At 46.6% G+C, this 25,637-nt stretch overlaps 3 protein-coding genes and 1 long non-coding RNA gene across 10 annotated transcripts in view; 2 read left to right on the forward strand and 2 right to left on the reverse strand.

The window, feature by feature from the left end:
* The window catches only part of RHOA (ras homolog family member A), a 72,723-nt gene extending 58,315 nt beyond the window's left edge, over positions 1-14,408 (reverse strand). Inside the window, 2 exon segments of one of the 3 annotated variants that reach the window (NM_001244437.1) lie at positions 9,731-9,809; positions 14,214-14,408. The gene's annotated coding sequence lies outside the window, so the exon portion shown is untranslated. 3 annotated transcript variants of the gene reach the window in all.
* On the forward strand, positions 2,186-5,972 carry LOC146397317 (uncharacterized). Its single transcript, XR_014823163.1, has 2 exons — positions 2,186-3,727; positions 4,408-5,972. It is a non-coding gene; the product is annotated as an uncharacterized LOC146397317 (long non-coding RNA).
* Positions 14,409-14,809: 401 nt separating the features above from the next.
* Positions 14,810-18,475, forward strand: TCTA (T cell leukemia translocation altered). Of its 2 annotated transcripts, none has more exons than XM_021068738.2 (3): positions 14,810-15,036; positions 15,360-15,438; positions 17,111-18,475. In XM_021068738.2, exons 1-3 carry the CDS (start codon positions 14,814-14,816, stop codon positions 17,151-17,153), a joined length of 345 nt encoding a protein of 114 aa, XP_020924397.1. In that variant the 5' UTR covers positions 14,810-14,813; the 3' UTR covers positions 17,154-18,475. The 2 variants fall into 2 exon arrangements, with proteins under 2 accessions (XP_020924397.1, XP_020924398.1); XM_021068739.2 differs by having other exon boundaries at positions 15,384-15,438.
* A 326-nt stretch (positions 18,476-18,801) lies between these two features.
* Positions 18,802-25,627, reverse strand: AMT (aminomethyltransferase). 4 transcript variants are annotated; one of them, NM_001244426.1, is made up of 9 exons: positions 25,239-25,627; positions 24,970-25,137; positions 24,362-24,442; positions 22,015-22,146; positions 21,056-21,134; positions 20,622-20,767; positions 20,357-20,537; positions 19,815-19,970; positions 18,802-19,712 (listed from the first exon to the last, which is right to left on the reverse strand). In NM_001244426.1, the coding sequence occupies exons 1-9, from the start codon at positions 25,326-25,328 to the stop codon at positions 19,534-19,536; spliced, it is 1,212 nt and encodes a 403-aa protein (NP_001231355.1). In that variant the 5' UTR covers positions 25,329-25,627; the 3' UTR covers positions 18,802-19,533. The 4 variants fall into 4 exon arrangements, with proteins under 4 accessions (NP_001231355.1, XP_020924167.1, XP_084843100.1 ...); XM_021068508.2 differs by lacking the exon at positions 24,970-25,137 and having other exon boundaries at positions 18,804-19,712; positions 25,239-25,338; XM_084986974.1 differs by lacking the exons at positions 20,622-20,767; positions 21,056-21,134 and having other exon boundaries at positions 18,804-19,712; positions 25,239-25,338.
* Positions 25,628-25,637: the final 10 nt, after the last annotated feature.

The raw sequence follows: 25,637 nt of genomic DNA on the forward strand, positions 1-25,637 counted from the left end.
AGTTCCAAAACATTTTCATCACCACAAAAGAAAACCTCATACCCATTAAGCAGTCAGTCCTCAGTTTCCGCTCCCCCAACACCTGGCAACCAGCCATGGCTTTTTGTCTACAGATTTATCTATTCTAGATACTGCATATAAATGAAATATCATATGTGGCCTTTTGTGTCCGACTTCTTTTACTTAGCATAAAGTTAATCCATACTGTAGCATATATCAGTGCTTCATTAAAAAAAAAAAAAAAAAAAACACAATATTCCAGGAGTTCTCGTCGTGGTGCAGTGGTTAACGAATCCGACTAGGAACCATGAGGTTGTGGGTTCAATCTCTGGCCTTGCTCAGTGGGTTAAGGATCTGGCGTTGCTGTGAGCTGTGGTGCAGGTTGCAGACGTGGATTGGATCCCAAGTTGCTGTGACTCTGGTGTAGACAGGCGGTTACGGCTCCGATTAGACCCCTAGCCTGGGAACCTCCATATGCCATGGGTATGGCCCAAAACAAGGTAAAAAAAGCCAAGGAAAAAAAACAAACAAACAAACCAATATTCCATTGTATGTATATATCACATTTGTTTATCCATTCCCTTGCTGATGAACATCTGGACTGCTTCCACTTTTGGGCTAGGTGAATAGCACTGCTATGAATTTTTATGAATAAGCATCTCTTTATCTGTTTTCAATTCTTCTGGATATACATCTATGAATGGAATTACTGGGTCATAAAGTAATTCTGTATTTAGCTATTTAAGGAAGCTACTTGAGGAAGATAGCCAAACTATCTTCCACTGTGTATAGTTTTAACTATCTTGCCAAATAATCACCAAGACCTATTGTTAAAAAATAAGATGCATAACAGTGTAGTGTGCAATAGTCTGTATATAAAAAAGGGACATGGTATCCCTAACAGGATACATATGAAACAGTTACATGGCTTTTGCACAGGAAAAGGAGGCTGAGATGTGAGAAAGGCTTGTTTTCATGCTCTACCTCTTTTACACTTTTGATATACATGCTTTATCAACTTTCTTGCTCTAAAATATCATTAAAGCTCCAAAAGGAAGCAATACTATGAGAGAAGGACTGTACTCTGGGATAGGAAGAATATGTAGTTTTTATCATAAACCACACTGTATCATTCTATTTTTACCTAGTGTACCACCCCTCTTTTTTTGGCCAAATGTGGCATGAGGAAGTTCTCAGGCCAGGGATTAAACCTGGACTACAGCAGCAATTCAAGCCATAGCAGTGACAACACTTTATCTAAACCACTGAGCCACCAAGGAACTCCCCCCCACTCTCTTTTCTTCCTTTTTAGGGTCTCTTGGCATAAGGAATTCCCAGGCCAGGAACTGAACCTATATTCCAGGGCTCAAGAGGTATCGCCAATCCTGCTGTGCCACAGCAAGAACTCCTCCCCTACTTTTTACTATGGTAAAATATACATACCTAAACTTACTATCCTAACCATTCTACACCCCCTTTTCCTTTTTTGGCTACACCTGCAGCATAAAAAAGTTTCCAGGACAGGGATGGAATTTGAGCCATATCTGCTGCTTACACTACAGCTACAGCAACACAGGGTCCTAAACCCACTGTGCCAGGCTGGGGACTAAACAGGCATTGTTACAGAGACAAGCTGGATCATTAACCCACTGTGCTACAGTGAGAACTCTTAATCATTTTAAAGTTAAAGTTCAATGGTATTAAATACATGCACACTTCTGTGCAACCATCATCATCATCTATTCCCATAACTCTTTATCTTCTTTTGAGGGCTGCATATGGAAGTTCCCTGGGGAGGGGTCAAATGAGAGCTGCAGCTGCCAGCCTACACCACAGCCACAGCAACACCAGATCCTTAACCCACTGAGAGGCCAGGGATCAAACCCATGTCGTCACGCATCCTAGTCAGGTTCGTTACCCCTGAGACATAACAGGAACTCCTCTCCCCATAACTTTTCATCTTGAAATCTGAAACTCTATACCCAAAGAACATTAAACCTCCCCTCCAATTCTTTCTTTCCCCCAGCCCATGGTGACAACCATTCCACTCTGTCTCTATGGTTTGGATTACTCTTTAAGAATCTCATCTAAGTGGAATCATACTTTATTTGTATTTTTGTGACTTACTTCAGATAGCATAATGCCTGCAAGGTTTATCCATGTTGTAGCACACTGCATAATTTCCTTTCTTTTTTTTTTTTTTTTGTCTTTTCTAGGGCCACACCCATGGCATATGGAGGTTCCCAGGCTAGGGGTCTAATTGGAGCTGTAGCCACAGGCCTACGCCAGAGCCACAGCAACACGGGATCTGAGCCTTGTCTGCGACCTACACCATACTTCATGACAACGCCGGATCCTTAACCCACTGAGCAAGGCCAGGGATGGAACCAGCAACCTCATGGTTCCTAGTCGGATTCATTAACCACTGAGACACGATGGGAACTCCCATCTTCCTTCTTTTTTAAAGCTAAATAATATCCCCTTGTATGTATATACCATATTTTGCTTATCCATTTACTGACTGACTGGTGAACACTTGGGCTGCTTCCACGTTTTAGCTATTGTGAACGTAAGTGCTATGAACATATGTATACAAATACCTCTTTAAGTCACTGCTTTCAATTCTTTCAGGGTATAAACCCAGAAGTGAAATTTCTGTGTCATATGGTAATTCTATTTTTAATTTTTTTTTTTTTTTTTTTTTTTTTTTTTGTCTTTTTGCTATTTCTTGGGCCGCTCCCGCGGCATATGGAGGTTCCCAGGCTAGGGGTCTAATCGGAGCTGTAGCCACCGGCCTACGCCAGAGCCACAGCAACGTGGGATCCGAGCCGCGTCTGCAACCTACACTGCAGCTCACGGCAACGCCGGATCGTTAACCCACTGAGCAAGGGCAGGGACCGAACCCGCAACCTTGTGGTTCCTAGTCAGATTCGTTAACCACTGCGCCACGACGGGAACTCCCTATTTTTAATTTTTTGAAGAGCCTCCATACTGTTTTTCAGTGCAGCTCTATCATTTTACATTCTTATGAACACTTGGTGTTTTCTGGCTTTAATACTATAGCCATTCTAAAGAGTATAACGTAGTATCTCACTGTAGTTCTGACTTACATTTCATACTCCCAAGAATAAAGTGAACTGCATATACTATTTTAAATTTTAAAAACTAGTTAAAAATAGAAAACCTTAAAGCCACCCAAGGAAATGTTCTGTATTTTGACTGGGTGGCAATTACATAGGCATATATATTTACCAAACCTCACTAAACTTTTTTAAATAGGTAAACTTTATTTATGCAAATTGTACCTCAATACAGGAAATTTAAAAAAAAACAACACTAAAGTGATTCCAATATTAGGAACTGGATCCCGTGTTTGGGAATAATTAGGTTTGAGAACCACTGTTTCTATACTTTTTTTCTTTTCACAGCACCTGTGACATGCTGAAGCCAGGGACTAAACTCGAGCCACAGCACTGACAACACAAGATTTTCAACCTCACTAGGCCACCAGGGAACTCCCTAGGAATCAATGTTTCTAAGCATCATGGACTCAGTAGTGAAGCCTGTTTATTTCCCCAAATTGATTCCTACAATGCTATTCCCCCTCCAAAAAATCCTTTCAAATTAGTGTGATTACTAGGTACTACAAACTATAATTTATTTTATTTTTTGCGTTTTTGTCTTTTTAGGGCCGCACCCGTGGCATATGGATGTTCCCAGGCTAGGGGTCTAATCGGAGTTGTAGCCACCAGCCTATGCCACAGCAAAGCGGGATCTGCAACCTACACCACAGCTCATGGCAATGCCGGATCCTTGACCCGCTGAGTGAGGCCAGGAATCGAACCCACAACCTCATGGTCCTAGTTGGATTCGTTCCCACTGTGCCACAATGAGAACTCCTACAAACTACAATTTAAATGGCCGAAGTTGAAGAGCTGCATCTGCATGTCTGGCACTTGGGCTAAGTGCTTCTCTCTCACTGAACCCTCACATCACTCTGTTATCACCATTCTACAGAAGAGGAACCGAATTACAAAGGAGTTACATTACTATCCAGAGTCATAAGCTGTCAGGTTTAAGAGTTAGTACCTAACTGTTAGCCTCTCTCCAGAGAGCCTGTGGTCTTACCTAAAATATTCTACTGCCTTTGCTGAATTTAAAACCTACAAAAGAGGAGTTCCCATCATGGCTCAGTGGTTAACAAATCTGACTAGGAACCATGTGGCTGTGGGTTCAATCCCTGGCCTCGCTCAGTGGGTTAAGGATCCAACATTGCCATGAGCTGTGGTGTAGTTTGCAGACAAAGCTGGGATCCTGCATTGCTGTGGCTCTGGCTTAGGCCAGTGGCTACAGCTGTAACTGGACCCCTAGCCTGGGAACCTCCATATGCCATGGGTGTGGCCCTAGAAAAAGACTAAATAAATAAATAAATAAATAAATAAATAAAACCTGCAAAAGATAAACAGAGCTTCCTTCTAAAAAACTTTTAAAAGTTAAACAAAAGACTTTATCCAGAAAAAAACTTTTTCCAAAAAAACTCTAAATGCCACAGCATTTCCAACAAAAACGCTAAATCATATAATAAAATTATCTTGTAGTAAAAATGTATATTGTTGAAACATGAAATATCTACCTCAAACATACTTCTTTAGGACTCAAAACCTAAATAACAAGAGGGTTACATAGAAGTATATCAGGTAGTACCCGTTATAGCTCAGCAGGTTAAGAATCTGCTTCTTATCCATAAGGATGTGGGTTCAACCCCTAGCTTCACTCAGTGGATTAAGGATCCAGCATTGCCACAAACTGCAGCAGAGGTCACAGATGCAGCTCCAACTCAACCCCTAGCCTGGGAACATCCATCCATGTGATGCTACTGGTATGGCCCTAAGAAGGGGAAAAAAAAAAAAAAAAAACAAAAACAAAGTACACCAGAGGAGTTCTTGCTGTGGTGCAATGGGATTGGCGTTGTCTTGGGCATGCTAGGATGAAGGCCTGATCCACAGTCCACCAGTGGGTTAAGGATCCATTGTTGCTGCAGCTGCAGCTTAGGTCGCAACTGCAGCTCAGATCTGAGCCCTGGCCTGGGAACTCAATATACCATGGGGCAGCCAAAAAAGAAAAAAAAAAAGAAAAAAAAAAAAAAAAAAAGTACACCAAAAGAGTGGCATATGTGCAGATGAGAACAACTCATCTGTACTGACTTAAAGACAACTGTTATGGAAATAAGGTAAAAATAACAATGTACAGGAGTTCCCGTTGTGGCTCAGTGGTTAATGAACCCAACCAGCATCCATGAGGACTCGGGTTCAATCCCTGGCCTCACTCAGTGGGTTAAGGCATTGCTGTGAGCTGTGGTGTAGGTAGAAGAGGCAGCATGGATCCAGCATTGCTGTAGCTGTGGTGTAAGCTGGTGGCTACAGCCCTGATTGGACCCCTAGCCTGGGAACCTCCATATGCCACAGGCGCAGCCCTAAAAAAAAAGACAAAAAAACAAAACAAAACAAAAAAAACACCAAAAAACCACCATGTACTTATAACAAAAGAACTTTCAACCATATGCTTAACATCAAAACAGTTTTTATTTTTTTTATTTTTCAGCCATTCCCTCAGCATGATAAAAATTCCTGCACCAGGGATCAAACTTGTGCCACAGTTGCAGCAATGCCAGATCCTTAACTTGTTGTACCATGAGAGAACATCTGAAACAATTCTTTAAAGTAATGGAATTGGATCTCTGTATTTTACAGTCATCAGGAACTTCAGAAAATAAAAACCTATCTTCGTCTCTCTTTCTTGCAAAAAAAAAAAAAAAACACATTAGTTTTCATGCAAGAACTTCTTCTGGGGGCCTACTATTATTTTTTTTTTTATTTTTTTATTTTTTGGCTTTTTAAGGCTGCACCCACAGCATATGGAGGTTCCCAGGCTAGAGTTCCAATCAGAGCTACAGCTGCCGGCCTACACCAGAGCCACAGCAACTCAGGAGGTGAGGCGCATCTGCGACCTACACCACAGCTCACAGCAACGGTGAATTCTAAACCCACTGAGCTAGGCCAGGGATGGAACCCGCAACCTCATGGTTCCTAGTTGGATTCGTTTCCGTTGAGCCATGATGGGAACGCCGAGGGGGCCTATTATTAAATTGACAAAGTGATTCAAAACATTTCCTATAAGTTTTAGGGACTTCTGTCTTAAGGACTATGGTAAGGAAGAAAGGTTAGTAAAACTGGAAAACTTACTTAATGGAAAACATACTTTCTAAAGAGTAAGCGTAAAAGATAAGTGAAGTCTGCATAGCTGGTACATGATAAACAGACACTTGTAACTTTATTTACTTAGTCTTTTTTAGGGCCGCACCTACAGCACATGAATGTTCCCAGGCTAGGGGTTGAATCAGAGCTGCAGCTGCCGGCCTACACCACAGCCACGGCAATGCCGGATTCTTAACCCACTGAGCAAGGCCAGGGATCAAACTTGCATTCTCATGGATACTAGCTGGGTTCATAACCCACGGGGAACTTCAAATGCTTCTAACTTTACAATTATAAAGATTCTTCAGCTACAGTCAGACATGTGTGTGCATGAGAGTTGGCGTGGATCAGACATTACTCAAAACTCCCTCAGCTATAAAAGGCAGCGGCAGCAAGTAATAGAAGAAAATTTCCACTCCACACATCTACCTTTCTGTCCACTTGTTGCAGTGTGCCATCTCTCCTGCTATTATTTACTGATGCTTAAGAGCAGAACTAAATGATCCCAGAGGCAGATAAAGGCAGAATCACTACTACAACCAAGAATGAATCTAGACAACTTGTGATTTACCTGGTCTCATGTTATCAAACTATTATGATGTCCATTAATATTTATAAAAACGATGGTAAAATCCTAGGGCACAGCCCCAACATACTAACTCCTACAGTTAAACAAGAGAAAATGAAAACACCAAGTATGTGTTTCTCCTATTCAATCAGGTGGCAATAAAGAAATTCATATAACTTTAAGCTTCCTACCAAAATCCTCATCACCTTGAAAGCCGTCATTATATAAATACAATGCACTGATATCTTATCCTGAAAGAAAAATACCCTTAAAAAAAAAATACCCTTGAAGAATCTACCAGTTAAAACAGGTATTTCTACCAAGGGAGAAAACTAATATGCACTGAGCACCATGCTCTTCACATATTATTTCATCTAAAATTCCTATGAAATGGAATCTTCACTTCACAGATGTAGGTCCTGAGGCTCAGAGAAACAAAATAGCCTGCTTAAAGATAGGTAGAGAGGTACATATACACACATCATCTATAGCAAATTCTTTTGTAATTACAGGGTCATTGGCATTTCTGGTTAAAAAAAAAAAATCTGATTTAAGGAAACCTACAGGGCTAAAACATTACTTTTGTTTCTAACTCAATAATGTAAAAAATGAACAACTAAGAAAACTTTGAAACACAGTCTTCCTTCTTTTAAGAGGCTATCAAACTACCCTAATGCATACTCGGAATCTACTAAAAGGAGAAATTTCAAGCCTCATGGAACAGTAACAGAGTATCATGCCCAGTGATGCTAACCTAATTTGTCGTCCTATGCCCAGCAGTTGCTCTGGGCTAATTTTTTTTGCCATGGACCATCAGTATTCCCTATGAGAATAAAAATGGCAGGCTATTAATGTTTTTGTGATTAACACCCAATGCGGAGTTCTCTTGTGGTTCAGCAGGTTAAGGATCTGGCATTGTCACTGAAGCAGCTTGGATCGCTGCTGAGGCACAAGTTCAATCCCTGACCTAGAAACTTCTACAAGCCAAAGGTGCAGCCAAAAAAAGGAAAAGAAGAAAAACAAACAAACAAACAAACAAAAAAAAAAACCACCTGATCTGTTTCCACTTTCTTGTTAGCAATATTTAAAAAAGGAGGAATAGGAGTTTCTGTTGTGGGTCATTGGTAACGAACCCAACTAACATCCATGAGGACACAGGTACAATCCCTGGCCTGGCTCTGTGGCTTAAGGATCCAGCATTGCTGCAAGCTACAGTGTAGGTCGCAAACTGGCTTTGATCTGGCGTTGCTGTGGCTGTGCTATAGGCTGGCAACTACAGCTCCGATTCAACCCCTAGTCTGGGAACTTCCATATGCCATGGGTGTGGCCCTAAAAGACAGAAAAAAAAAAAAGAGAAGAAAAGAAAAGAAAAAAAGAGAGAGAGAGAAAGAAAAGCAGATGAAATTATTGAAAATGTTCATTTTTAGGAATAAAGACAATGTAGGAGTTCCTGTCGTGGCGCAGTGGTTAATGAATCCAATTAGGAACCATGAGGTTGAGGGTTTGATCCTTGGCCTTGCTCAGTGGCTTAAGGATCCGGCGTTGCCATGAGCTGTGGTGTAGGTTGCAGACACAGCTCGGATCCCACGCTGCTGTGGCTCTGGTGTAGGCCGGTGGCTACAGCTCCAATCGGACCCCTAGCCTGGGAACCTCCATATGCCGCAGGAGCGGCCCAAGAAATCCCAAAAAGACCAAAAAAAAAAAAAAAAACCCAAAAGGAATAAAGACAATGTAAAATAAACCAAAATCTTCATACGGCAGGAACTTTGTTTTCTTCAAATGTGTCCTAGAACAGGTCGCTGGCATACAGTAACTATTTGTTCACTGAGTGTATAATGGCAAGCTAGCGTGGCCATCCCTCTTACAATGCCAAGGAGAAGTTCAAAGCCAAGCAAAACCACTACCATCACATGCCTTCCCTACCAGGTAGCCCTTCTCACCAACTGAGAATATTCATCCCCTTAACAGCTCACTTCTTTCTAGAGTGCTCAGACTAAAGGAGAACAAGAAAAGGTAGTCAAAACGGTACCAGACCAGGATACTTACATGGTATCAATTAAATTAATATGATCCAATTTCCTTTATTTGTGATTAGTTTAAAATACCTTAATAGCCCCTGGATGGGTGGCTACACCTAATATTAACACTGTTCCCATCCAAGCCAGTATCACTGCTGACCCCTCCAGTAAGAGGAAGGGTTGTTCTCTGATTCGCATTCTCTGGTTAGCCTATTTTTTATTGATAATTAGATATACCCAAAGCAGAGACTGTGCATAAACTATAAGATGACCAAACTACTCTATCAAAAAAATGAAAACTTAAAAATGAACAACAGAAGAAATAAGATGAGAGTGATCAGGAAGTGAGAGAAGTATGTGTATGATATGGTAAATCCATCTCCTTAAAGATTAAGAGGTTAGGAAATATATCTATACAGGAAAAAATATTGGTTAGAGTAGAAGAGAAAAAGGAAGAAGTTAAAGGAGTATCTTACAGGGAAAGGTAGGAAAATAAAATCAGAGAGAAAAGTTATGGAGTAAAACAAAAGGTCGAAAGGAGTTCCTGCTGTGGCACAACAGGATCAGTGGCATCTGTGCAGCACCAGGACACAGGTTCAACCGCCAGCTCAGCACAGTGGGTTAAGGATCCAGCTTTGCCACAGCTGAAGCATAGGTCACAACTGCAGCTTGCATCTGATCCCTGGCCCAGGAAATCCAAATGCCAGAGGGCAGCAAAAAAAAAAAAAAAAAAAGGGAAGAAAAAAAAAAGATCTTAAGATTAGAGATTAGTAGAGAAGAAAATCATTAGTAGTGTTGCACCCACATTTCCCTAGAACTTACACTCATATATAATAATAATCTCTCTCCATGGGGGAAAGGAATGAAACAAGAGTCTTCTATTTACATACCTTACAAATGTGCTGCAAGACCAACGGCCTGTGTGGCAGAAGTTCTACAAAGTGCCCTGAACTTCTCAGATGAAAGGCACTATAAAAACATAAAAAATATCAACAATTATGTCTATTCATTTTACAGGGGAAAAAAAAAGCACAGGATGTACAATGGGCTTGTCCAAAAGTTCTGTAAAGTAATTTAAGAATCCAGAGGGGGGAAAGGGCAGCATTTAATTTTAATTGACATACCAATCTTATTTTCTGAATATTATAAATATAAAAAATATTTGTAAATCTGTGTTGCCCTTCTAAAAGCAAAAATCAGGAGTTCCCCTGTGGCGCAGGGCTTAAGGATCCAGTGTGATTACCATAGCAGTTCAGGTTGCTGCTGAGGTGCAGGTTCAATCTCTGGCCCAGGAACTTCCACATGACACAGGTGAGGCCACAAAAAAGAAAAGAAAAAGAAAAATTCAAAAGCATACGTAAATTATTTTTCCAATATTATAAAAATTTTCAAACATAAAGGAAAGTTAAAAGAATTTTACAGTGGGAGAGTTCCTGTCATGGCACAGGGGAAAAGAATCCAACTAGGAACCATGAGGTTGCGGGATCGATCCCTGGCCTTGCTCAATGGGTTAAGGATCTGGCGTCACTGAGCTGTGCTGTAGGGTGAATACGCAGCTCAGATCTGGCATCGCTGTGCCTGTGGCACAGGCCAGGAACTACAGCTCTGATTTGACCCCTAGCCTGGGAACATCCATATGCAATTAGTGCAGCCCTAAAAAAGACCGAAAGAAAAAAAAAAGAATTTTACAGTGAATACCTGTATCCCTACCACCCACACTATCAGGAACATTTGAATGACCTGCTTTATCAAATTAGGTTTCCTTTTTAATACACAGAAAGTATAGATTAGAAGACAACTGTCAGGAAATGGCTTCAAAAAAACCGTTGACGTCATTAGGTTAAGGAAATTAATAATATTAGGAAACCCTTCTGATATCTTTGTCAGAAATGATCAGTATTAGTTTACTGTTTAAAGTCAGAACGTACTCATATCTAACCTTGACTCTTGGTGAATGATTTTACTGTTTAATATCAGATCATATCATCATCCTGATTAAAAAAAAAAAATCAAAAAACAAATGGAAATAACTTCTCATGACCTAAAAGGTCCTACATGATACAGTTCCTGTCCATCTCTGTAATTTCATTTTTTATTTTATTATTATTATTATTATTTTTTGTCTTCTTGACATTTCTTGGGCTGCTCCCACAGCATATGGAGGTTCCCAGGCTAGGGGTCGAATCAGAGCCATAGCCGCCGGCCTACACCAGAGCCACTGCAACGCGGGATCCGAGCTGTGTCTGCAACCTACACCACAGCTCACGGCAACGCCGGATCCTTAAGCCACTGAGCAAGGCCAGGGATCGAACGGAAACCTCATGGTTCCTAGTCAGATTCATTAACCACTGAGCCATGATGGAAACTCTGCATCTCTGTAAATTTATTTTACCTCACACTTTTTCCTTCACTCCACTCCAAATATTTCACTGGCTGTTTATGTTCTCTTCTTTCCCTTCACTCGAATATTAAGATAAGATACTATCACAAATATGCTTAAGCACATTTACTTTACTCTCTTAAAAACAAAAATCAAGCTCAGTTTGGTAGCAAATTCAAACTGGCTCCAATTTAAAAGAGTATTTCCTATTTTGATGATTATTAGCTATAAAAATGTATTCAGAATTATCTGGAGGAAGCACCAATAAACTCAGACCAACACCCAGAATGAGCAGCTTCAATGCCCATCTGATTTTCAGTCACATGACTACCATAATTATGAGTATACAAGGCATTTATTTAATACTACAGCAACACAGATTAAAAATGAGTCACTAGATATAGAAACACTTGAAATAGGAATTTTAGAGTAATTACTAACTTTAGAAGTGTCTTGAAATTTTTAATTTATTAATCTCACAAGTACTTAACAGTTAGCAAATGCCCAAAGAGCAGAGTATAGTAAGATACATTAACACAAGTTTAAAACTTCATTGCATTAATGTGAAGGTACAGGCAAACAGTTCTACAGGCCAGGTGCATAAAGGGATAAACTAAGTGGTAAAGGAAGATGAAATATCTTTAGGGACCTTTTACAATTACAAATGTATGTGATTAAAATTCAGTGATTATGCACCACTTATCATTATCACTAGCAACCATAATGCAATTAAACACAAGGTGCTATCTATAGAAGCCCAGCAGGTCCAAATTGGTACTCATAAAAGTTGAAAAATCGATCTGTCTTCTGAGAGTTAACAAAAATCTCTCAGCTCAGGACAAGTAAGAAGACCCAAAGTAGCAACCCACCTCCTCCAGTCACTGCTTGGACTCCACCTTAATGGACACGAAGCACCTGAAGATCTACCTGTTTTTACTCTCCAAATAACTTAAACCCCACATGACCAGGATAAACTATTAAAAAGAGTTTTCTGACAGACAAAAAAAGAATTGGGACCGAAAACACTCCAGCAAAACCATCACCACAAACAATGGAAACTATATTCTTGATATATGCTATTTCCCTTCATCCTGCTTCAAATCAACAGTAAAAAGAGTCCACAGTCGCCTGATAACATCTTATCAGGGCCTAATTCTTTTAGTTTTACAGCAAGGGAGTCTGGGCTTACCTCCGAAGAAGATGGTCCCGTAAGAAGACCAAAACACCTAAAGCCATGACCTAGGCCAGGCAGAGACTCTGCATATTCATTTACCTATTTCAATCAACTGCTGTAGAACCATCCAGTTACAGAAAACAGAGCAAAAGCTAAAAAACATTTGTTTGTGAAATATTCCTGATTCTCTCAATGTATATAAAATCAGCAATATATAATAGGAGAAACACTATAATAAGTTGAAAGCACTGAATTTTAGCTGACTCTAAGCAAGCTGTTTAGGAGTACTAAAGAAGATCTTAGAGTGAAAATAGTTCTGGCTGGCACCTGACTATAGACATATGACCTTGAGAAATTTACTGAAGACTGTCGGACTCAGTTTCTCATCTGCAAATGGAGTTGGACTACAAGTCCTGAAGATTTCTTTCACGTCTAAAATTCTTGATCAATGAAAACGTCTTCCCTTTAATACAGATTTTTATGAGAACGGAAGCTATGAGTCTAGGATTAATCTTTACTAAAATCAAGTTCCATCTGATATTTTATGTTCCCAAGGGCCACCAGTGCTCTACAAAAATTAGATGGAACTACTCAAGACAATTTATCAAAAGAGATCCTTCACTAAGTTACCCTTTATAATTAAAAGCTAATCTTTTATCTTCACCCCAAACAATGTCACTTGTGCCAAATGCTCAAAACAACATCTCTCCCAATTTAGTCATGTCTAAAGTGACAATCATGCAATGGTACAAATGCATTACACATCTGGATGTGTGACACAAGGTGGCTGACAAATTCTCACCACATACAACATTTAAAAGAATTTTTTAAAGTATTTTTCCCCTTCAGGTCTGGCAGGAATATAATCTGATTACACACCTGCAAGGGACATTTACTTCAAAAGACTGTCTTAAATACAAAGAGAACCAAACAAGTTACCAACAGAGGTAAAAACTTTTTATCAGGACCATTATGAAACACAAGGGAAACCAACTTTAAGTAAAAAGGATGCCAATTTTCCATCATTAACTACTAATCATGGTTTTGAACAAATCGAGTGCAAATAGTGCTATTTAATGAACATGTAACTGGATCCAACTGGACAGATGTTTAGGTGATTCCTAATCAAGGTAATAACTCAGACTAAGAAAAATTGCAAATTAATACTATATTTTTATGCTACATAGTTTAATCAGGAAAAATATCCCCTTCAATTGGAAAATTCCCTTCTTCCAATATCGAAGAATCCTAACCCCTAGGATTTCAACACTGTTTTACTTAACACAATCTCAAAGAATACTGCATTAAAAAGGAAAATACCCAAAACGTAACTGGACTTCACCAAGTATAAAACGGTGATTCATGTTTCATACTAAATGTAAAAGCCAAAATGGAGTTGTAAAGAGTTTCTTTCCCATTTCAACTCCGATAGCCAAGCACGCTTCCCAGCGGCCGGCTGCCCCCCGGGTCGTGGGGCCAGTCTCACAACCCCCGCCCTGCCCCGCGCAGCCCTAAGAGAGGAAGCGCCCGGGACCGCGGGGCGGGCAGGCGGCTAGGGCTCCACCAGGCCTGGCCGGGCGGGGGAAGGGGCGCGGGAGGCCGCGGGGCGCGCTTCCGGGGACCGCGCGGGCGGGGCCGCCGCTTTGGGAAGAGGAGCCCGGCTACTGGGCCCCGAGTTAGGGTCAGGGGACAGGGTCCTGGGGCTCCCGGCCGAGAGCAGCAGGTGGGGCGCGGCCGCGGCGGGGCGGCGGCTGGCGGGCGGCCGGAAGAGTGCCGGGCGGGCGGGCCCGGGACGCCAGGAGGGAACCCTCTCGCTCACCTAAGGCGACGACTCCAAGGCCGGCTTCTCCGCGCCGAGAACGCCTGTCCGCGAGTCGCGAGCTCGAAGACTACGGCGGGTGGCTGTGGAGGTGGCGGTGGACTAACGAGAGAACCGACGGAGAGCGACGGGCGGGGAGCGCGAGAGAGCAAGAGCGGGCGGCGACGGCGGCGGGAGGGCGGGGAGCGACGTGCGCGCCCCCGAGTGCCCAGCGGGCTCGAGCCGGCCCCGGTCGCGGCCCCGCGCACGCGCGCGCACTCAGGGCTCAGCCACGATTGCTCAGGAGCGCGTCCACACCCTAAAAGCAAGACGCTTAACCAATCATTGCAGCCGCGTGGTGCATCACGGGAACTCTGGGGCTATAAAAGAGCTGGTTGCTATTTTATACTCCTCGAGTCACTCATCCTTTAAGCAGGGTGGGGCTTGGTGCGCGTGCGCGGTTTTACTGCTCCGCCCCAACTGCCAACTCTGCGCGCAGGCGAGGTAGGCGCTCCATGCCTCGGTTTACGCGTGCGCATTATTGAGTCTGGCTCCGGAAGACCGGACGCTTGCGCAGTGGGGACTACGGTGACAGTCCCCTGGGTCCGCCACCGGCCAGTCATGGCGGAGCCTTGGTCGGGGCAGTCCTTGCAGGTTCTGCCGGCCACGGTGCTGGGCGCGCTGGGCGCCCTCGGCAGCGAGTTCCTGCGGGAGTGGGAGGCTCAGGACATGCGCGTGACCCTCTTCAAGTTGCTGCTGCTTTGGTTGGTGTTAAGTCTCCTGAGCATCCAGCTGGCGTGGGGGTTCTACGGGAGTACGGTGACCGGGCTGTATCACCGCCCAGGTGAGGCTCCCCACCAACTTCCGTGGACCGGCCACCCTCTTCCCGCACTGACTGTACCTTCGGGTTCCCCGAACCCTCCCCCCCAGATTACCACTGGTGCCCTGAGAACCTAATGACAACGCTGTATCCTGACCCATGTCAACATAGCATTTCATGCCAGTAACCCCACCAGTCCACCCATGATATATAATTTCCCTTGCACTCTCATCAGACAATACCACAAGTTCTTTAGGGCCTCCACCACACTCTCCAACAAATACCACTGGCCTCTAACCTGACCTGGGCTGATGCCTGCTCAGATACCCACCCCCAGCCTGTTGCAGCTCTGGATGTGTTCCTGCCCCCAGGTCTGGGCAGCCAGAACGGATCCACACCTGATGGCTCCACGCATTTCTCGTCCTGGTGAGTAAATCTCTTCCCACTTTAACCCCATGCTTGGCACATAGAGGCCACTCCTGAGCTGAGGATAGGGGAGGGGAGTTCTCAGGGTAGGAGTCCACCAGCTTAGTGGCCTTTGCAGTAAACTCCAAGGTCTCTAACTAGAGCTCAAGCTGTAAGTGACACTGATGTCTAAACAACCCATCATTATGTTGTTCAGTAACCTGTGGGGCAGGTGACATTATTGTCACAATTTCAGAGATGAAGGGGCAAGCCTGTTGGATTCCAGTCCACCATAAGCCCCTAATTTGGAAAAACAGGAGCCTCTGTCCTTAGTGCGCTGACTGGCCTCCTCAGGATCAGCCTCCTCATCTGTAAAACATGAACTCACTAATCAGTGCATTCATTCAGCTGATCTCTGAGCTCCTAGTACATGGCAGGGGCCACGCTAGATCTAGAGAATAAGAACATCCCAGGCCCTACTCACAGGGGGAGCCAGAGGTTTAAAAGGGGAGGGAAGCAATGCAGAGGCAAGGGCCATCATAGCAGGTGACTCCTAAGGCAGACACCTGAAGGCAAAGTCTAGGGGGTAGTAAAGTATACCAAGCAAAGAGAATGGATAGAACAAGACCCAAAGACAAGAACAGGATGACATATTGGAAGGATAGACAAGGCTGTGCCACTGGAACTCAAACAAGAAGGCATGGAGGGGAGTTCCCTTGTGGTGCAGTAGGTTAAGGATCTGCAGCAGCTCCAGTCATTGCTATCTCCTGGGTTAAATCCCTGGCCTAGGAACTTCGACATGCTGCAGATTAAAAAAAAAAAAAAAAAAAGTCAGAGTTCCTATCCTGGGCAGCGGAAAGGAATCCAACTAGGAACCATGAAGTTGCAGGTTCGATCCCTGGCCTCCCTCACTGGGTTAAGGATCTGTCGTTGCCGTGAGCTGTGGTGTAGGTCGCAGACGTGGCTTGGATTTGGCATTGCTGTGGCTCTGGTGCAGGCTGGCAGCTGTAGCTCCAACTAGACCCCTAGCCTGGGAACCTCCATATGCCACAGGTGCGGCCCTAAAGACAAAAGACAAAAAAAAGAAAAAAGAAGTAGTCATGGGACTTTCTGCCGTAGCACAGTGGGATCAGCAGCATCTTGGGAGTGCTGCAATGCAGGTTCTATCCCTAGCCTAACACAGTGAGTTAAGGATCTGGCATTGCCACAGCTGCAGCTAAGGTCGCAACTGTGGCTCAGATCTGATCCCTGGCCTAGGAACTCCATATGCCACAGGACAGCCAAGAAAAAGAAGGCATGGAGGGACCTGCAACACCCTATCTATCCCAGGTCTCAGGGAACTATTGAGGAACTCAGCAAAGCCATGGCCTAATCTAATTTGCCTTTATAAATACCTACTTCATGGCAAATAGATAAAGAGGTCCTAAAGAGAGGGGCAAGAAGCCAGTTAAGAGGACTGCCACTGCCCAGGTTTCTATCCCTGTCAACTGGGGAAGAATGGGAGCACCATTCACAAGGTGAAGGAGGAAGAATGAGTGCAGGGGAAAGGTAGTGGACCCAGTGTGGGCTCTAGAACTTCAGCAGAGAGGTTTAGATTATAGTGTGACCTTACTGAGCCCACCTCAGCCCCCAAAAGGGGACTGTTGTGCTGCCAATGGAATAACCCCTTTTCTCTTCTCTCCATCACTTTCAGGGAAACAGCAGCAAATGAACCTCTCAAAACCCACAGAGAATAAGGGAAGGCAGCAAGAGGGGTCTCCAGGGACATCACCGGTTCTGCTACTGCCCAGACCCCAGGGACGACTGCAGAGGAGTAGGGGTTGGGGGGCGGGGGGTACCCCAGTGCTGGCAGGCCTAGGCCTCCCCTGCCCTTGGCCTTGCCTCCAGCAGCCCCAAGCCAGTAATTTGCCTCTACCTTTAGCTGGGTGCCTTAAGGAAAGGCATAATCCTCCTCTTTCAGGGGTCAACTCAGAAGCCTCTGGGTTGGGATGACTAACAGTCCATTTTCTGTCTTGACTTTTTCCTGGTCCTCTTCCCATCCCCTTGGGATGTGACCCCATAGAGATTTGTTCTTCTGAGAAGAAGCCTGAGGTTGACCAACTCAGATTTGTAAGGCAAGTCTCTTTTCTCCTAAGTCCTGGGTTTTCCTAAATTTCTTTGGTTTTGCTTTGTTGGCAGGGGGCCAGGGAATCCTGGCCTGGACACAGCTTTATACTTTATGGTTACTTAGCTGGCCATCCAAGTACAAGGCAGGGGGCAGCTGGCACTCTCTACCCATGGAGAACATTGACCTCCCTTCGCCCATCCTGAGCTCTCCAGGTGGGAGGTGGGCAATGGAAGTTGTCTTTTCCCAAGCATATTCTTTTCAGTCTCTCCCGGAAGGAAGCCAGGTGCCTGAAGGAGGCTGAGTTCCCAAGGATGAGCCTCCATGCCCACTGCTTAAGTGCCCATGGGGTTGTGGATCTGTACCCTGCCCCTCACAAGGAGGTACTAAGGAGTTAGTGCAGAGAGGCCCCATCATGCCCTGTAGCCTCACCACTTCCCATCTTGACCTGGAACCACAGCTTCATCCCAGAAGCCCACAGTCTCAGCTCCTCCCCACTAGCACCACCTCAGCTCCCAAGAATTCTCAACAGGGAAGAGCCACAGGGTAGGCAGGCCTACCACTTCCAGAGTGGGCCAAGGGAGCATCCAAAGGTATAAGTGGAACGCCAATTCCTGAAAGCAGTGTGGCCCGAGACCTGTCTCCTTCCCTGATGGTCATATTTCTTCCTGCTTCTGCTGGGCCACCAGCTACCTCAGTGTCCCACTGCCTGCTTCCTCTTTGTTAAATGTCACATTTCCAGCTGGCAGCCTTTGCCTAGGCCATCTTTGCAGAGTGCACTGGGGTAGAACTATGCTGAGCTCATGCACATGTACTCTGAAATATGTTCTAGCTGGTGGGATAATGCTTTTGTAGTCCCAGGCCCACCCACTAACGACACCACACTCAGCATCAGGGTCTCATATTTCACCCCAGGCTCAACTGAGGATGTGGCTTATTAAACATGGAAGTGCATCAGCTGTGTGGTTATTCAGACAGGACAGAGTGTGTGTGCATGCACAGGGGAATCTGGAGAGGAACACCCTGTGGGCTACTGCCCCCGAGCACCCAGAATTCAAGGACCTGCAGAGGTGGGGAGGCGATGCCGGTTCCCTGGAGAAGTGGTAGTGGTGCCTAACACAAATACTATCCCCATTAGTTCTTACAGACCTGCCCCTCTCAAGGGGAATCCACTCCACGCAACCCACTCCAAGCCTGTCTCAGAGGCCAGGAAGGCAGGCATTGGACTGCCACCCTAGTAATCCTGTGGACAGAGAATAATGAAGCTAGAGACTCTGGCAAGCAAGAGGAAGAAGCTAATTTAATGTTTTCAAAGTTGGTAGAGTCCAGTAATAAGTCCCAGGGGCAAAGGTCAGTCCAAGATAAGGCAAGTCCAGGAGGAAGCCCATCCTGCCCAACAATAGCCCTAGGGCTCAGAACAGGTGGTGAGCTTGGCATGGTTGGCTACTGGGCAGCAGGATGGGCCAAATGGAGAATGGAAGAGTGAGTCTACGCCCCCTCAGTCATCCCCAGGTTTACACATGGGCACAGCAGCCCTCCTGGGCCAACCCCCTGTGAGTCAGGAATCATTCCTGCCCAGGGAGAGGCAACAGTTTGCATTCGTGGAAAGTGAACTAGAGGAGGTAGCCAGCACTGCCCAAGGCAATAACCCTTTGCAGTGTGAGAAACTGTTGTGAGGTAGGTTGGGCAGCCTTTATCCTCCCCCTAAAGGTGAGCCTTTGCCTCACAGCCAGCACCTGGCAGAGTGGGAGGGAAAGGTGCCAAAACTGATGCTTCTCCAGCTGGCAAGAGTGAGATCAGTGGGAGCTTGGGCTGGCCTATCACTCAGAAATGGGGTCTTGAAGTTGCAGTGTCACAGATGAAGTGGGAATAGGTGGTGTATCCCCCCCTTCTCCCAGACAACCAGAACCAGCCTCCACCCAGGCCACCTATACCAAGTAGATGACTAACCCCTTATAGAATGCCTTCCAGGGCCAGGCTCCTGGAGGGGATGGCCCTGCCCCAAGTCATTCTCACTTAAGGGTATAGTAGCTTGTCGGCACAAAGGGCATCTTGCTGACCACAGCCACCTGCTGCTTCCGCCGCACCTCTACCAGCAGCAGGGTACCTGGCCGACTATGCTCATAGGGCACATAACCCATTGCCACATTCTTCTTCAGGCAGGGCGAGGGGCAACCACTGGTCACAGTACCTGTCCAGGCAAAGGCCATGTGTCAACACCACCCTGCCAATCCAGTGCCCCCACCCTCCTAGAGAAGAAACAAGGACTGTCTAACTTCCTTGGTCCACCTACCAATCACGGTGCCCTCTGTACTCAGGATGGGACTGTGCGCTCGCACGGGAGCACCCTCACATGTTAACCCCACACGCCTCCGCTGCACCTTACTCTTCAGTTGAGGAACAATAACCGAGGCTCCTGGGAAGTCCATTGCAGCTCGGCGGCGCTTCCCTAGAACATGACACTCCAGACTTAAGCCACAGCCCGTAGGACCTCTGACCACAGAGGTCCTAGGAACAAGGACCCCCAAGAAACACCCATCTAGCACCAAGGCCCCTTCACTGAGGCTCCCCTAGGGTCCACTCCTCCTGTGCAGTGTAGTCAGTCAGCCACCCACCTCCTGCCCCATGGTCTTGGAGGCCATTCTGCCTGCTGAAGGTCCTCAGCATATACCGGGCAAAGCCACTGTGGTGCCTTCCTTCAGAGAATGAAGCCTGTGGGAGGCTGTGTCACTTGCTCCAGGCTACACAACCTTGGAAGCAGTCATGGGCTGGCCAGTCTCACTAAGGGTCACTCCAGCCTTCAGGATCCCCTCCCTGAGTACTAGCGCAGCTCACCCAGTGTCCAGCTGAGGCTGCCTTCCACAGGTGTGGTGTGTTCATCAATGTCGTTCCCATACAGGCAGAGGCCTGCCTCTAGGCGCAAGCTGTCCCGGGCCGCCAGCCCTGCCAGCTTCACCTCTGGGTTTTCCAACAGAGCTGTTGCTAGGCGGACTGCCTCCGCTGCTGGCACCGAGATCTGCAAGGGACATCAGAGAGCAGGTGGGCAGCTGGCCCCAGAGTCTTCTTCCCTGCACTACCCTGTGCCCACTTCTTGACAAACCTCCACACCATCCTCTCCTGTGTAGCCACAGCGGGTCACACGGCAGCCAGACACGCCAAACACCTCCATCACAGCACTGGTCATGAAGGGCAGTTTCCTCAGATCATCTGTCACGCCAGCCTGTAGCACCTGGGCTGCAGTGGGACCTGGGCCCAGGGAGCCAGTAACCAAGTGTCCAGGTCTTAGTGCCCTGGAAAGCTGGATAACAGCCTTTAGGGGTTGGAACAAGCCCTGAGCAAGCCCCACTCTGAAGGTGGGAGAAGAAGCTCTTGCCTACAGCCCATGAAGCCTTGTGGCAGGTAGAAAGAGGGTATGATACCGAACTTAAGAATTCTGCGCCATCCTCACCTTCCTCCTCACGTGGCTTCTGTGCTAAGCAGTAGAGGGAGCCTGGAAAGCAAAGGTCAGCTCCAAACCCAACCTGGCCTGCTTACCTTGTAGGGCTAGCAGAGCATTATCCATCACCTCCAGGCCTATATCACCACCTGTGTTCTGAAGCTCCCTAACCCTATCCTGAAAGGAAAGATAGAAACACCATATTTGGAGTTCCCACTATGGCATAGTGGGTTAAGAACCTGACCACAGCAGCAAGGGGTAGGATCAACCAGCCTGACCCAGTGGGTTGATGGGGAGATCTGGTGTTGCTGCAGCTGCAACTTGGATTCTGTCCCTGACCTGGGGAACTTTGGTATGTTGCAGGTGTGGCCATTTAAAAAAAAAAAAAAAAAAAAAAAAAAAAGGAGTTCCCATTGTGGCACAGTGGAAACAAATCCGACTAGTATCCATGAGGATGTGGATTCGATCCCTGGCCTTGCTTAGTGGGGCGAGGATCTGGTGTTGCCATGAGCTTTGGTTTAGGTCGCAGAAGTGGCTTGGATCCTGTGTTTCTGTTGCTTTGGCTATGGCGTAGGCCGGCAGCTGCAGCTCTGATTCGCCCCCTGGCCTGGAAACTTCCATATGTGACGGGTGTGGCCCTAAAAAGCAAAAAATTAAAATTTTAAAGAGAACTTTAAAAAGAAAAAAAAAGTACTAGTTTTGAGGCCCTTTACTGGCCATCTACCATGGCCCAGGTGCTGCAGAGCTTGGCTGGTTTCCATCTTACAAAGTCATATAACCACTAAGTGGCAAGGATAACCCAAGCCCTGGTCTACCAGTTCTCAACACCAGGCTCTAGCCCTCCACCCTAACCAGAAGATGTTCACTTAGAGACCAGGATCAGCTTCAACTCCCCACCTCCTCCACCCCTGAAACCAAGCTTGTTCCAGGGAGCCCTACTTTCCCTTCAAGGAGCCACTGTCCAAGCCCCTTGTCCATTCCAGTCCAGCTCTGGACAATAAGGATGCTGCTCTGTGAACAAGGAAGACAGGGTGCCTAGAATACAAAGGGGCCATACCTGCATGAGGGTCAGGTCCTTCTCCCGGCAGCCAGCATTAGATACCACATACAGGTGTCCTTCAGAAGTGTTGGTCACAATCAAGTCATCTAAGATGCCTCCAGCCTCATTGGTAAACAGTGACAGTGTTCCCTAGTATCAAAGCAGAATATCATTGTCTCCAGGTCAAAGAGGCCAAGGTCAAGTGCAAGTCAAACACACCCAGGGCCCACTCAGCCACCTAGAACCTTGAACCTTCATGCACAGGGCTAGAGGGTGGTGGTACGAGGTGCAAGGCTAGGTCTGCCCCAAACTTCACAAGCCCAGGGTCTTTTGTTTTTTGGGTTTTCTTCTTTTTCTTTTATTTTTTTTTCATCTTTTGTCCTTTTAGGGCTGTACCCGGGGCATATGGAGGTTCCCAGGCTAGGGGTCGAATCGGAGCTGTAGCCGCCAGCCTAGGCCAGAGCCACAGCAACACCAGATCCGAGCCTCATCTATGACCTATACCACAGCTCACCACAACGGCAGATCCTTAACCCACTGAGAAAGGCCAGGGATCGAACCCGCTACCTCATGGTTCCTAGTCGTATTCGTTTCTGCTGCGCCATGATGGGAACTCCTTGGTTTTTTTTGTTTTTTTTTTTTTGTTTTTTTTCTTTTTTAAGGTTCCCAGGCTAGGGGTCGGATCAGACCTCCAGCTGCCGACCTACACCATAGCCACGGCAATGCCAGATTCAAGCCACGTCTGCAGCCTATGCCAAAGCTTGCAGCAATACTGGATCCTTAACCCACTGAGTTAGGCCAGGCATCAAACCCAAATCCTCATGGATACTAGCTGGGTTCTAAACCTGCTGAGTCACAATGGACACTCCAAGCCCTGGGGTTTTTTAGTTGCTGGGGTTTTTTTTGCTTTTTTTAGGGCCACACCATGGCGGCTTGTGGAAGTTCCCAGGCTAGGGGTCAAATCAGGGCTGTAGCTGCCGGCCTACATCACAACCGCAGCAGTTTAGAATCCAAGCTACATCTGCAACCTACACCATAGCTCACAGCAATGCGGGATCCTCACCCCACTAAGCAAGGCCAGGGATTGAAACAACATCCTCATGGATACTAGTCAGATTCACTTCTACTGAGCCACAATAGAAACTCCCAAGCCCAAGGTTTTTGATCTTTGTACACTGAAAAAGTTTTCACCTCTTCCCCACCTTAGGGGACCTCCCTAATCTAACGGGGCCTCGGCACCCCTCCCATTCAGTACTGAAGAGTCCCATCTCACACTTAATCCATGATACCTAAGACTTACTGCTTCATCGCACCCAGACCTAGGACAACTCACCCAGTGCCCCAAACCCCAGGACAGAAGTTTCAAAGTCTACCTGGATGAGAGTTCCCGTTGTGGCACAGAGGAAACGAATCTAAGAACCATGAGGTTGTGGGTTCGATCCCTGGCCTCACTCAGTGGGTTAAGGATCTGGCATTGCCGTGAGCTGTGGTGTAGGTGGCAGACGCGGCTCCTAGCATTGCTGTGGCTGTGGTGTAGGCCAGCAGCTGTAGCTCCGATTTGCCCCTAGCCTGGAAACTTCCATATGCTTCGGGTGAGGCCCTAAAAAGCAAAAAAGCAGAAAAAAAGTCTGTCTCGATGAGCAATGCTCCAAACACTCCCTGCTGGATGGATGAAGAGCCTGTGGTTAAGAGATCACATGAATCACCTGGGGATCTGTTTAAAATGTCGGTTCTGTTCAGCAAGTCTGGAGTGGCCCAAGTTCCTAACAAGCTCCCATGTGATGATGAAGCTGCTGGTTTTGGGACCACACTTTAGATTACAAGGGGTTAGGTAGCATGGAAGGTCACAGAAAAGGATATGAAAAAAAAGAGTTCCCGTCGTGGCGCAGTAGTTAATGAATCCAACTAGGAACCATGAGGTTGCGGGTTTGGTCCCTGGCCTTGCTCAGCAGGTAAAGGATCTGGCATTGCCATGAGCTGTGGTGTAGGTTGCAGACGCGGCTCGGATCCCGAGTTGCTGTGGCTCTGGCATAGGCCTGTGGCTACAGCTCCGATTGGACCCCTAGCCTGGGAACCTCCATATGCCGCGGGAGTGGCCCAAGAAATGGCAAAAAGACCAAAAAAAAAAGGAATAGAAAAGGATATGAACCTGGGTTTCTGGCCTCCCAGCTTGAAATGGTGGGTATGGGATATGACCCTCCCTGCAGAAGTCCAGGTGTCTAGACATGACTTGGAGACTCTGTCCTGCAAGCAAGCCCTGAGATGTGAGACATCTCTGGCCCCCAAACTCAAAGCAGAGACTCAGACCAGTTTGCAGGTTCTTGACTAAGAACATTCATGGAACAGAAATAAAAGAGAGGCCCACCTGATTTGGCTTTAACTCGGCAATATCTCCAACTACTAGACTCTCCATCATCTTCACCCGGTCACTGCCAAATATCTTGGTCTGGGAAAGAGATCAAAAAGCCTCAGTCCATGCAGCAGCTACAATCTGGAAGGCCATGGGGCAAAGAGGCATCCTCTTCCCACCAGTCGTGCCCAGCCAACATGCCTAATTATTCTTTTGATTTTGCAGTTGGCGGAATCCCAACTTTGACTCCCCGATACCCACCAATACAGAAAAGATACACTCAAGAGAAGTTAGGAAACTTGAAGGGCCCAGCACCTTCCTGAAATACCAAACCAATACCCAGAAAGGTAGATGAGGATGAGTGGCAGCCTCCGGAAACCCAGGCCACTGAGCCACACCACGCACTAAGTAAGAGAGGTGAGGCAGGAGATGATCAAGAGAGACTCTGAGTTAGTTGACTGGGAGCCATAATCCATTACACCCGAGACCGCCAACTGTTCTGGGAGGACTGCCCTCAGAATCCAGCACCCAGCAAAGAAAGCCAAGGGTTGCACCACTGTGGACGGAGAGGAAGCCCTGGCCCAGCCAGAATGAGCCCTAGCCAACACATCCCCCTGTCTCACCTGCAGCATGTGGGACACGTCAAAGAGCGAGCAGTGCTGGCGTGTATGCAGGTGTGAATCAACGTGGCTGTCCCGGTACTGCACAGGCAGACTCCAGCCTGCGAATGCCACCATCTTCCCGCCATGGGCAAGGTGGAAGTCATAGAGTGGTGTCCTGCGGAGCACATCCTGCGGGCGGCTGGGCTCAGCGCCGCCACAGCCTCAGACCCCAGCCCTCACCCTCTCCCACCCTCCAAGATTGGCACCAACCCTAGCACCCTCTAACCCACCTGTGCACAACTGAGTGGACGGCCCAGGGACAAGGGGAGTGCCTGCAGACGCAAGCCCATACGGGACACCATGCTCACAGTCCGCTGCATTGTTGCCTGCAACTGGTGCAGCCGGCGCACAGAGGCCACCACTCTGACAGGCACTCTGGGAGATGTAGTCCTGGCCCTGCTTTGACAGGTCTCTCCCCCACTGGGGGATCAGAAGAGGGAGTGGGCAGCCCCAAGGGCAGGCGGGGCTTTAGAGCAAACAGTGCATTGACTCCCAGCTTCAGGGAAATAGCCCCAGGCACTTCCCTCTGTTCAGGGCTGAAAGAGCAGTCAGAGCCAGTTAAGCCAGCCAGTTAAGCTGCTCAGTAATAGAGCTAGGGACTAGAACTCCCCGGGCTGAATGCCCTGCCT

This window comes from Sus scrofa, chromosome 13 (genome assembly GCF_054392235.1).
Source record: "Sus scrofa isolate SSC_HxYL_T2T_F1_AM1 chromosome 13, Sscrofa_HxYL_maternal_Yorkshire_Landrace_v2.0, whole genome shotgun sequence".
Lineage (NCBI taxonomy): Eukaryota > Metazoa > Chordata > Mammalia > Artiodactyla > Suidae > Sus > Sus scrofa.